The sequence below is a fragment of the Merops nubicus genome, unplaced genomic scaffold (assembly GCF_000691845.1).
Source record: "Merops nubicus isolate BGI_N331 unplaced genomic scaffold, ASM69184v1 scaffold2648, whole genome shotgun sequence".
Lineage (NCBI taxonomy): Eukaryota > Metazoa > Chordata > Aves > Coraciiformes > Meropidae > Merops > Merops nubicus.
The window spans coordinates 66,332-78,965 of record NW_008626179.1 but is presented as its reverse complement, the minus strand read 5'-3'; the positions used below and the strand labels follow the sequence as shown (position 1 = coordinate 78,965).

Genomic DNA, 12,634 nt, shown 5'->3' with positions numbered 1-12,634 from the left:
CAGCACTGATTTACACCCTTGGGTGGAACCAGGGAAGGCAATGTGACATGCATGGTGCCTAGCACAAGAAGACCTCCCTCCCTGATGGGCTCCTTTAACCCAGGCAATGACCCCAGGAGCTACATGAGGATCCCATTTTGTGGGCAACAGAAAACTCACTGCTAAAACCACTGCACCACAGCAGACATTTCCATAGACCCCAGTCATGCTGGCCAGTTTTTCAGGAAATTAAAGCAACAAAATGTGCTTGCAAGCCCTCTGTGTTTAGAAATCCCTCTGGGGTTTTGAAACAATCCCTATGGGTTGAGCTGAGCACAGAAAACACACAAACATTGAGCACGTTTCAGGGCTGGCATGGAATTTGAAATCTTAAAACTTGCTGTTTGCCCCAAGTTGGGAGAAGGAAAATTATCTTGTGGATAGGACACGAGGTGAGGAGTCCAGGGGTGTTCCTCCTGCCTGCTGAAGATCTGCTACATGACCACAAATAAACCAGTCTGCCTGTGAGGGCTCAGGCTTGTGAACAACATCATGACAAACTAGTGAAGGTGGACTTCAGCTTGGAGACTGAAATTTCCCCACCCAGAGGTGTCCAAGCTCCTGGTCCAGCTGGTAGAGATCTGGTCAATGCAATGAATAGAGAGAGAACTCAAAGAATCATTTGGCTGCCTCTAAAATAGAGGCAAGTGAGTGGTTGGTCAGCTGAGCTGCTGCTGATTTCCCTGCACTGTAACTTATATAAATAAATTCTATAAATTATATTTAAATTATATAAATTCTATTTAAATTAACTTAATTTTTACCTCAATAAAAGCTTTTATTGGCCATAGTGCAATGTGGTGTTTTGGGAGTGCTACTTCTCTTGATGTAAATTCTGCATTTCTCAGTACCATAAAGACAGACAGTCCAGAAGCCACAGGATGAATAAGAGGGAAGAGAGTGGCTTGGAGGCAAAACCAGGGACATGAACCAAGGCTGCCACTTTGTTCCACCAGGAAACATAGAGGGGGATGACCAGGGCTGTGTGAACACAGCTTTTTGGGTTCCTGCTGTGCTTGGTTTGGACAATTGGTGCCACAACTTCCCTGAGAAAATTCTCTGCAACAAAACGTTTGCTGTTTTCCCCATATTTTCTCTCCCTTAAAGCCCAATTTTAAAAATGGTAAAAAGCTCTGATGAGAGCTATCTTGACAAGTTTTCAGGAAGCCTTCCTGCTAGCAACACTGCCAAGGAATTTTGTTGTGTAAACACCATTTACTCTATCTAAAACACTTCTCTCCAGTGAAATTCCCATTTACCGACTTCTATTCAGCCTCTTTTAAGAACCAGAAATTTAATAAAACTTGGCTCCAAGGCTGGCAACGTTTCAATGCCAGGCAATCTGATTCTTCTCTCCATGATTATTGGGAATATCTGCTTCAATAACAACAGGAGTATAGAGCCAGCATCTATCTCAGATCATACTCTGCTCCTTCCCACACGTGCCCTTCTCCAGCTGCAAACTCTTCAAGCTTTGCCTCTCACCTCTTGAATTAGACTGTGATGTGCTGGCAATCAAAAATCCAGGGGATATTGTTCAGATTATTCATTTTCTCACACAAATCAATTAAGTAGGAAACTTTGCCTTTTCCTTTTTAACTTGGCAGATGGCACCTCAGCATGTAAAGTCTGTGACCCTTTGATGGGAAGACTGGGGGATTTGGGGTAGTACAAGGTACAAGCAACACTGAAACCACCTGAACGTGGAAAGGTTCAGATTCTATACAGGTTGGGTGATGTAAAGCTTCATTTAAATATTATTCAACCTAACCTTGTCAGTCCAAGACACAAACAGGTTCTTTTTTTTCCCCCCCCATTTCACACGAGGAAATGGAGCCAGGACTAAAGGTTAACCTCTCACCTTCCTGCACCAGTATTACATTTATCAGCCCTGAGAGGTGCAAGACTGTGCTTCACTAAATGCCATTATCCTGTCTCAAAGTGGAGCAGCCAGAAAGATTCATCCAGGATAACAACAGGCAAGAGAGAACTGCTGCAATCAACATCTATGGGCCGGGAGAGATGGAACAGAAGAACCTGGAAGGGAAACTACGAAGAGAAGGAGACAAAGAAGAGAGGGAAGAGAAAGGAAAAAAAACTCAACAAGCAGGGTGAGGAGAAAGAGGCAGGATTAGAAAAGTGGCACAGGCAGGGTGGAGGAAGGAGATGGGTAAAGCCCTCAGTAATGGGAGCAGCAATTTTAGTAGACAGTCATTTAACAGCTGCTTTAATGGTTGATACCAGCTGGATGTCAACTTGATTGATGGGTTGTCACTTTGATAGTCAAGGTTACTGGTAGAGTTGCAGAATTGATGTATGATTACTTTAATTCTTCATCTGAGGGCTTTATGAGGGCATGTGGGAATTTAAATTGAGTAACTAAAGAACCTGGATTGATTCAGGGGGATCTGATCCCAGCACAGACACGAGGGTGCCTGGGGCAAGAAGAAAAGGTCTGTGTGAAGGCATCTCAGGGGCTTCAGCCATGGGGACTGGTCTGCACTTTTGATGAGGACAGCTTTCCACACCTCAGACCCATCCATGACACAACCTATTGGGAACTGCTGTGGAATGACCATAATGGAATATGACCATAATGGACTAACTGGAGTGACCAGTTGTCACATATGTCCAGTTAATTCCTTAGTTCTTGCTTGCTCTCCTCCTTTTCTCTGCCAGTCCACAGCCTACAGAAGAGCCCCACAGAGCAAAACCTATCTAAAAAATCACCAGGATGTTGTGAAATAAATAAAATAAACCCAAACAACTAAGGAAATGTATTTCCCACTGGAAATCTGCAGTTAGGTTTTTCCAAGTGCAATCCACGTCACCTCTTCCCAAGCTTCCAATCTTACTGGTGTGACCAGAAGGAAAAAGTCTTCCAGCTGAAACCTTTCCCCATGGCTGCCAAGGAGCTGAATTCCATACTTGTCCTTGGACAAGCCAACTCTCTAACTGAAAAGCTGAGCCTGTAAATACTCCTCCTAATATGGGCACCCAACCAAATATTCTCAGATGTGGTATAAGAAGGACTGGGCAGGACATCCCCTAAAAGTGTGTTTGGTGGTGCAGAATTATATACCACTTTTCTTCTGGATAGCACATTTGATTTCCAACCTAGTAGCAAGCTAAAAGCTGCCAGTGGACAAGAAGAAAAGAGGCATCACAGCAGAATTTCCAGGTTCTTTAGGGGCCAGTGTGCCTCTTGCTACCCTCCTTGCCTCCAGACATACTGAAAGACTGAAATACTGCTGTCAGTGCTCACAAGGTTCTTAGGGATGCAACTCTCAGATCACTCTGAATCCTCCAGTCTGCACAAAACCTGAACAAAGATTTGGCCCAACTTAAGATTCTTCTGGTTTTTTTTAGTACAAATGTGATTTTTTTATTAAGGTCTTGTAACAAACAACAGTAACATGCTGCTGCTATGAGCTCATTTCTGCTTCAAATTACTATTCAATGCCCCCTGAAGCCCCTGTGCTGTTGCTCAAGTGTAGACCCACTGAAGCTCACTGAGGAGCAACAGAGTTTGGAACATGGGAATCACCTTCTTGGATGTTCATCTGTGAACTATATTTGAGTCCACAGAAATCTTTAAACACAAGCCTTCATTCTGCACATCAGTGAATATTCCTTTTTCTGCAGGTTTTTAGAGAGAATAAATCACCCTTTGATGCAAAAAGTAAACACTCCCTTTCCTCTCCAGTGATCACCTGATTTACCTAGAGCTCTGCTCACTTCAATAGATTATTAAATAGATATTTACATCTAATAGATTATTAAATAGATGCTTAAATAGGCTTTTTTTTTTTCCTCTTGAAATGAAAAGCCAATGTGTTACTTCACGAGGATAATTCCCATTTTAAAAATAATACAATTTCATCAGCTAAGATGTTTTTCTCTAAGTGCTAAATAACCTTTCTTGGTACTACACTCTATTTAAATGATGCTAAACAATGAGACCAACTGAAAGTGTCTACTCAACAGAAATCACAGGCATTGCTTCACAAGTGCTAAGCAGCTTCTGCACACCAGGAATCTTCTAAGTCCCCAAGGCTGACAGAACAGCAGTTAGGTCTGTGTGTTGAGCCAAAGCCATTTTAGCAGTTTTCTCCATTTGGTTTTTATTGCTTTATCTTTAACTCAAGCAGTACTTACCATCTTCAAAAATTGCTCCTATCTGAAATGATAATTCAGAGCTGTGTTCTGCCTCACAGGGATAAACTGCTCTTGCTTTTCGGTGGGCAATGCTGAAAAAAGGAATTTATGAGTTATAGGCAGTTTTTACTGTTCTGAAGACACTCTCCTTTCTCACCCATTCTCATCTGGCAGTGACTAGAAGCTGAAACACAATCTCAGATGCATCATTCCAGAAATGCCAAAACTGAAGCTTCACAGCTTACTGTTGGCATTTGGGAATTATCACACTCCAAACTTTATGTACACTGATTTTTAGGATAAACTCGACTTTCAACTACCATTAAAATTTTGCCAAGTGCTTATCAATGAAATCAATAGCAGGCAAAGAATATTATACTTAATTCACAGACTAATCATCATCATATCTTCTGAAACATTTCTTCATCAATCTTGCAGCTCAGCTTTTCACTAGAAAATGAGCTTTTTATGTTGGTTTACAACAGCACTGCTGGTTTCTCCCAAACACAACATTTCAGGCACTTTTCAGAGGTGTTCTCAGGATGCTCAGTAGTAAGCTAGCAATATGAATCTGTCCAAAGTATTCATTTCTCCTCCAAGTACCCTAAGCAGAGATCATGGACTATATAAGTTATTTTTGGCATGTCTTATTTAATCCCTCCTTTGTGAACTGAGTTTGCTGCTGCCCAAAGATGCTTTGTTTAGACACAGCACCCACATCATTAAATCATCTTTGACAAAAACTACACATAAAACATTGGGAAAGATTCTCCCTTCCCCAAGGAACTCAAGAGATGCACAGACAATACAGTTCTGGTACAAAGTCTGAAAAATGGAATTTTTGTAACCAAGTGTTGGAAAGAATTTATGAATATACCCAAGTACTTTCACTGGAAAAGCAAATATTGCACAACTTGAAGGAAAAAGCTATGATGGTGAAGACCATCAAAGGGAAAGGTTAAAATACTTCAAAAGATGGACGAGATGGAAGGAGGCAGAAACAGGATGGAAGGAAAACAGGCAAAAAGAGTGAAAGAAAAATCAATGAACCCACAGAGACAGGCAAAGACATGGGGAAGTCCTTCAGAGGCAAGAGGCCTAGGCTGAGCAATTTAAATATGACATGGGTGGCTACAGAAGAGAAAGAATCTGTATTTTAAAAGACACTGTAAGAGAATCACTGCAGCAGAGAGGCACTGTGGATTGACCACCCAAATCAAAGCCTGCTTACATCAAGCAACAAGCCAGTGGCTCAATCTGGGTGCCTTCTAGAAGGAAGGTGTTCAAAGGAAAGACAAGACCACATAAAGAGCTATTTTCTTCTGTCACAATCACTCTGGCTGCACTTCTTGCTTTGAGACAGCCGTTCACATCCTGCAGAAGGTGAGAGTTACCTATTTCTAAAAAGATAGAGAAAAAAAGGGGGCAAATGAATGAGGAGCAGAAGTTGAAGTGCACGTCCTACCTTTCCACTGCTCTGTCACTCCCCGGGGCAGGGGTAGGGAAGAGGAAGGTGGAGGGGGCAGCACTTGTGGCAGCTGGGTTGGCAGCTGGGGTGTTCAACCACGAGACCATCGACGGGCGGCTCTGACCTGGGCTATGAGGAAATATGGTCAAGGCAGAATTAACAAAGGGGATTTCATACCAAAATGCTTGAAGCTTTATCACGAGATCACTAATTAGGTTCTCAGATTCAAAACGGAGAACGTCAAGCTGCTTTTGCAGATGTGGCAAGCTGATTTTGCAGACAGAGCCATCATATGATTCTGCATCTCCTTCTTGAAGTGCTTCTCTTACATGCCCTACAACCTAAGCTAAGACAAATTACCTGAGATAGATGTCAAAACCAATAAAAAAAGAGAAAATTCCACATTCCTTCTACCTAACGAAGACAGATACAATGAAACGGCACAGAGCAGGCTATTATTTGAGCTGCCACTTTTGCCTTTGCAGGTTTTGATGAAACTATTTAAAACTCTTCTCAGTGCTGTACCAAGGCTTGTTGCAGCTGGGAAGACTTCAGACAAGGCTGCAGCTATTACAACACCAGGATCATGCTGCTGGCTCTGGATTGAGATCTCATCCTCCTGACTGCGTAGATGCTGCCTCAGTGGCTGCCCTCATAAACACACTGTTCAAATATGTATTCAATTAATGGCCGAGCACACAAGATGCCACAAGAGGGAAAGAAGTGGCAGCCAAAGTTACGACTTTTATGAGTCATTGAAAAAACACAGAGTCCTCCCCAACATTAAGTAATGTTCCTAATTTTACACCTTAAAGAACGAAAGCGTTCCAGCATTGGAAGGCCAATAAAGAGTCCAAACATTTCATGTCAGCATATCTTTGGCACAAAGAGCTGGACTTCAAGCAGTTTCTAAGCAGAAAGAGGATTAAAATCATTCGTACTCAGCTTTCACACAGGAATCATCACTCAGAAATACAGAATTCACAACACAGAATTTATCAGTTCCAAGATCAAGCTCTTAGATACCATCCATCTGCAAAGGCCCATCAAAATTGAGGAAATCCAGTTGAGAACATTTTTGGGGAGGTATAAATGCACACCTCATCAAGGTACATTGACCAAAAGCAAAAAAGGAATCAACCATCACCCCACTAATTAATGTAAATTAACATCAGACATCAGGAAACCTAATTTATATAGCTGATTTTTAATCATCTTGTGCACTGGGATGCTTAATTTCTAGAAGGATCATCACTGTTGGTTTGCAGAACATGGTTTACAATCAAATTCAGCTTTTTACAAGCTGATTTCCCCAGCCAATTTATTTTATGGTCAATCTAGTGGTTACATAGTTAAGCAGACATCTATTTTGATTATTAATTTGTAAATGTAGAATATTATAAAATGGTGAATGGCACATTCCTTATTTAACAGGACAATAGTTTTCCTTTTGGATCCGTGTCAGGAAGTATTTGGATAAAAACTGGAATTCACAGTGGATGAAAACAGCATTCAACATTTAATTCTATTAATAAAAATGAAACTGAAACGTGCTGGAATCAAAACCAGACAGGTTTATCAAAACATCCTCTGGTTTCACAACTGTCAGATGTACCAAATGAAAGAATCATATAGAGTAAACTGAATGAAAAGCTGGATTGTGCTGACTAGAAATATTTTTCATGCTTAACTTTGGGAAGAGGACATTTAATCTGCTTCACTGATACTGAATCTTCCACTACAAAATCTTCCAGTAACTACACACCTTTGAAGACCACAACCCAGGTTAATTTTGGGGTTTACTTTTACTTGAACTTGTCCTCTTCCATTTTCAGTTAAATACTGAAAAATTTTCCTCAGGTAAACAAAAAAAACCTTCAGCTAAAAGTTACTTAAGTCAGAGAAGGAAAATAAAAAGTGAACACCAATGTTTGTGTTGTTTTCTTTAAATACTGAGAATAATTAAAGTCTCAATCATACTGTAAGGTTTATAAAGTTTGATGCAAAGTAGAATATCTCTCCCTCATTCTGCACATAATGTATAAGTGCAGAATTAATTTTAACTCAGGAACATACAAGGTGAACCTAAGACTAAAATAAAAATAAATAAAAAAATACACTCCTTGCATATACTAAACTATTAGAAACGTTTTCTTTGTGCTCTCATTGTTTCAATCCAAATCAATTCCAATATTAAAACTGCTGTCAGGCTCCTTTCTGAAACCTGTAGCACTACAGAAATATTTCTGGTTCAGACCAGAGGAGACATGAAAGATGCCCTCCAACCCAGGGGAGCAATGGTCACTCATAGGAATATCTGGAAGAAAAACCAGATGGTTTCCCCTCTGAGATTTGGAGAAGAAAGAAAAAGGAACAAAAAAGACAAAAGGTGTGCAAATAAAGGAACAGGAGAGGAAACAAAATGTGCTTGGATAGCTCAGGAACCATTTAATTTTACTATTAAAACAGAAGGTTTCACTCAATAGGAGAAAGGAGTTCCAGTGTTGTGGTGAACATGCCACAAGCTGCAGGGTTATTTTTGTGTTTCCTGACTAAAGATCCTTGCAGCAGCAAAGTTACCTTGCTCTAAAGCTCTGTGTATCTTGTTTCATCAAGATGAAGATATATTAGAAAGTATTGCCTAGCTTATCATGCAGCACCTCAACTTTGAGAAGCCCTGTTGAAGAAATCCTTTGTCCTAAGGGCTAAAACAAAAGCAGTGGATTTATTGTGTGGAGAAGGGGGAAAAAAAGCACCTGACATAACCATTTCTCTGAGAAAAAAAAATGTTATTGTCTGCCATAGGGAACGTTGGGAAAAGGGAGGAGAGGGGAAATGGCCTTACTGAAAATAAGCTAGAGATTTTGTACTGATATTCAGAAACAAACTCTTGAAAACAAGATTTTATTGGATGTTTATCTGGCTGGTTCCTAAGGTAACACAGCTAAAGAGCAGCCTCTTATCTCGAGAGCAAGGAAGAGACTCTGTGAAAAGAATCTACACTGCAACTCTTGAGAAAAATAAAAAACCAGGGTTGTTTCACAGCTGAGTTTGGCAGCCCCAGGGCTGTCCCATCCCAGGGCCTGGCTGACAAACTCCATGGGAGTGTTCTCAAAAGGTTTCATTAGAAGACAACACAGTATATCAAAAGGTGTGGGCTGTTTCTGATTCAAGATGCAATCCAATCCTCTCCACCACCAGATAAGGATCTTCCTGCATGTTAAAACCCCTGTGTCTTGGGGAGGCTGGGGATCAGAAAAACACCTTGACAAACTTCTAGAAATCATCACAGTTGCAGCAAAGCTGGAGACAAAACAGGACAGAGCTTCCTCACCCATGTTCCCTCTGAAATTCTACCCCAAAAACTTAAAGCAGGCAGCATTCCTGATCCCTCATTTCTACAGAATGCACCAGCCAGCACTGAAATAGAGTTTTTGTTAAGCTTGGGCTGTGAGGTCTCAGTGAAGCAGCTGACACATCAGTGAAATGATCTTTCATGCCAGTCTGGTAAATCTGAAGCTAATGTCTCCAGCAGCTGTCCTAAGTTAAAGCATTTTTCAATGATAGTTCAGACAAAGCACAAATGAGGTATGTACATCTATCAGCTTATAGCATACTCCAGTTTGGTTTAGAAAAAAACAAAACGAGTGGGTGGGGTTTCCTGGAGTCCTGCAAAGACAAGAGAAAGAAGAGAGGGGGGGAAAAAAAAGGAAAAAAAAAAGAAACTTCAGCTCAGGGTGGTTGCTTGCACATCTTCCCCTGCTCTGAGCACACATTCTGCTCCCCCTGTGCCCCCGGAGCTGTGGTGCTGGCAAGCCCAGCTGCTGAGCCCACTGGAAGGCAAGGAGATGGCCAAGCCTGCTTCGTCTGAGCCACGGGAGCCAAGCTGCAAAGGCAACAGGGCCCCTTTCACAGGAGCTGCAAAATGAGGGCTGCTGCTCTCAAAGGGCACAAACAGAAGGGCCTGCTCTGCTGAGCCCCACTCCCAGGCTGCTGACTGGCTGGAGAGGGGGCAGCTGAGACCAAACCAGGCAGCAAAATAAGCAGGAGGAGCAAAGGGCACTGCTAGGTACCTGCACGGGGCCTTCTGCAGCTGCTGCAGCCTCTTCTTTTAATGGAAGGAGGACATTAGAGATTATAAAAAGTTTTCTAGACACCCAGAGTGAAGTCAGTTGTGTATGTAAAGCAGCCAATTCACAGCACTGCCAGGAAGGACTAAAAGAAACTATTCCAATTTTAAGGAGACTATAGATGCAGTCTACTGGCGTAGCTATGACAATTCATTAAACAAAATTAATAACTACTTCATTAGCACCTATCTCCAAGGCTTCTGTTAGGTGCACAGTAGCACTATTTCTGCCCTCCCTTGCCATCTGATGGCTTTTAACAGCAGTTTGCTCCCTGGGAATTTGAACAGCCCAAGATTTCATGAAGAACAAGTAGCTGCTTCCCAGCCTGGTGACAAAGACCCTGAAAGGACCCAGGGTGTCAGGCAGCACAGGTTCTCTTCACCACTTTGAAAGCCTCTGTGGGTATTAAAACCCCCCAAAGGATGCCCATAGTGCAGCATGGATGCACCACTGAGCTGTGGAGCAGAACATTTTAGTGTCAGGAGAAGCAATAAAGACCTGAAGCAATGGCAGAGGGGGTTATTTCCTCTGCCTCTGGTCCCTGGCATATTCCTGAAAAGATGTTTATATCAGTGCTTCTCTTTGTCCTCTAGGTCTTGACTATCTTATTTGCACTGTCAGGACTGTATCTTAATGCTCCTACAGCAGCATCCAAGGTGGGATTTAATTTGAAAACTATGACTTTACTATTCTGAGCCCAGAAATGTTCCTGCTGTACCAACCCCCACTCCTGTACCACTCAGTGAAGAGGTTTGAGGGACAGGATGCTCTCCATCCCACCCAACTTCAAAATCCCCAAGGTTCAGAGGGGGAAAGAGGAGGGGGCAAGGTCAACAGGCACTCAGGCAGCATCCTCATCTTGAGGAAGGCCACTCCACATCCTCCACCACGTCTCCATTCAGAGCAACCATCAGAAGTCACCACGTTCCAAACTCTCTAGGAAACCCAGAGAGCCTCCAGGCTCAGATCCCAAAAATGAACTTGCCATTCAAGGAGGACAGACCTGAGTTTTCATGACCCAAATGATGAAGATATCCTGCAGGTATTATAGGGGACTTCCAACCAAAAGAGGAGACTGACTCAATTCTGAAACCCCAGCACTGGGAGGGGCCTGTTGCAGTAACAAATCTTTCCTTATCAGAAACATCTCCTCTGAAAGATTAATTACAACACATACCAAGTCCAGGGAACATCAAGAGTTCAGGTTTTTTGGTTCATTCTGAGGTCAAGTGAAAGCAGACATAGGACATGATATGAAAGCAGCAGCTCAGAAAAGAAGGAATTGGTTGGTGATGTGAGCATGGCAACACTTTCAAGACCAGATATGGGAGGAAGAGAGTCCAGTACCTAACCTAGATGTTAAACAGGTAACACCTCACTCAGAAGAATCACAGGAGGTGCAGAAATTGGAAGGTTCTATGGTTTAAGACATGTCAGACTTCTACTTCTCAAAGAAGAGTCATCAATTACCATAATTACCTTTTTTTTGGCATAGGGTAGTTAGTTAGAAATGTTAAAAAGCTCAAAAGTGGCATTTTCTAGTGCATAATAAAACAAAGTTGGGAAAAAAAGTATTTTAATAGTACCTAAACAACATAAAATAGGCTGAAGATGGGAAAAAATTCTGATATAGGTGACCAAAGCCATGTAGTAAATTGTAATAAATACAATCAAACTAAAACAGCTGCAAAAAAACCCTTGCTCTTTTTAATTGAAGTCTATCACTTCATGCCTGATGTTGCATCTTTTGCACTATTCCTGGTGCTTCTGGTGACACCTTTCCATGAACACACTTCCTTACCAACGTTGCCTGCTCACTGCCTGGAGCCACAGAATCTGGAGGGAGCTCAAGAGCAGAAAAAACAGCAGAGATATTAGAAGGAAGAAAACACAAATTGATTTGCCAGGAGAGATTTGGAATAATCCTTTCTCAGATTAACTAGGGTTTGAAGCAGCTCTGAAGGAAGGAGTGAAGGGTGGATGGTGGGGTCTAAATTCCCCCAGTGGTAGGGTAGACAACAGTTTGGGGACAGCTGATGACCATGGTTAAAGATGGTTGGAAGTTTGCTTGGTTAGGGTTAGGGGTTTTTTGTTTAAATTCAAGTCAGAATAATGTTATGGTCAACTCAGAAAACATATCTGCTCTGTATGAAGGAATAAAATGTTAAAATACATGCCCTGCTGGTGAAACTACACCAGCATCAGTCCTAAACCAGCCTGAAACATGCTCTGCTTCCAGAAACAGCCATCACCTGGAGCCCTGTCAGAGCAAAGTGGACTTTGACAGTGGCTCCAGAGCAATCTGAGGAAGACAGATGGCTGCACAATGTTGATTCTGTAGCTGGAGGGCAAGTGTGTATGGACACTTAAAGCAGAGAGGAAAATGAATGCAGATGCTTGGGTTAACATTAAACTGAGATCACCATTGCTGCTCTGCCTTAAAGGGGAAAAAATGCCCATAGCAGTGGGGAGCAAGGGGGGAATCCTCTCTCCAGCTCACTGGCATAACTACCAGTTTATGTCTGAGATCAGCTCCTGCTGAGCATCCTTGAAGAGAAGGGAATTTCAATGTCATGTTTATGACACAGTGCTCTATCAAGTAGAAAAGGTAATTTGCCCATTCTGGTCTATTTGGAGTTTGAATCCTGTGTCTACATCAACTACTCTGTAACTCTGTGATTGGCAGGGGAAGAAAAAGCTCTCCACGTTCTACCATAGAGTGGATGTAAAAATAAAACATTTATTTTTAGCATTTGGCTCTAGATGGAAGCGTGAAGTTAAAAATATCTTCAGGAAAAAAGGCTGAAAAAAAAAAGTTTAGGGTGCAAGACAACCTTAG

At 41.9% G+C, this 12,634-nt stretch overlaps 1 protein-coding gene across 1 annotated transcript in view; it reads right to left on the bottom strand.

The window, feature by feature from the left end:
• Nucleotides 1-12,634, bottom strand: part of ARHGAP10 (Rho GTPase activating protein 10) — a gene marked incomplete at its 5' end in the record, with an annotated part of 81,107 nt that overhangs the window by 2,809 nt on the left and 65,664 nt on the right. The window contains 2 exons of the mRNA XM_008945893.1: nucleotides 4,198-4,289; nucleotides 5,663-5,794. Of these exons, the coding sequence (XP_008944141.1) occupies nucleotides 4,198-4,289; nucleotides 5,663-5,794 (224 nt within the window). The remainder of the gene's footprint in view (nucleotides 1-4,197; nucleotides 4,290-5,662; nucleotides 5,795-12,634) is intronic.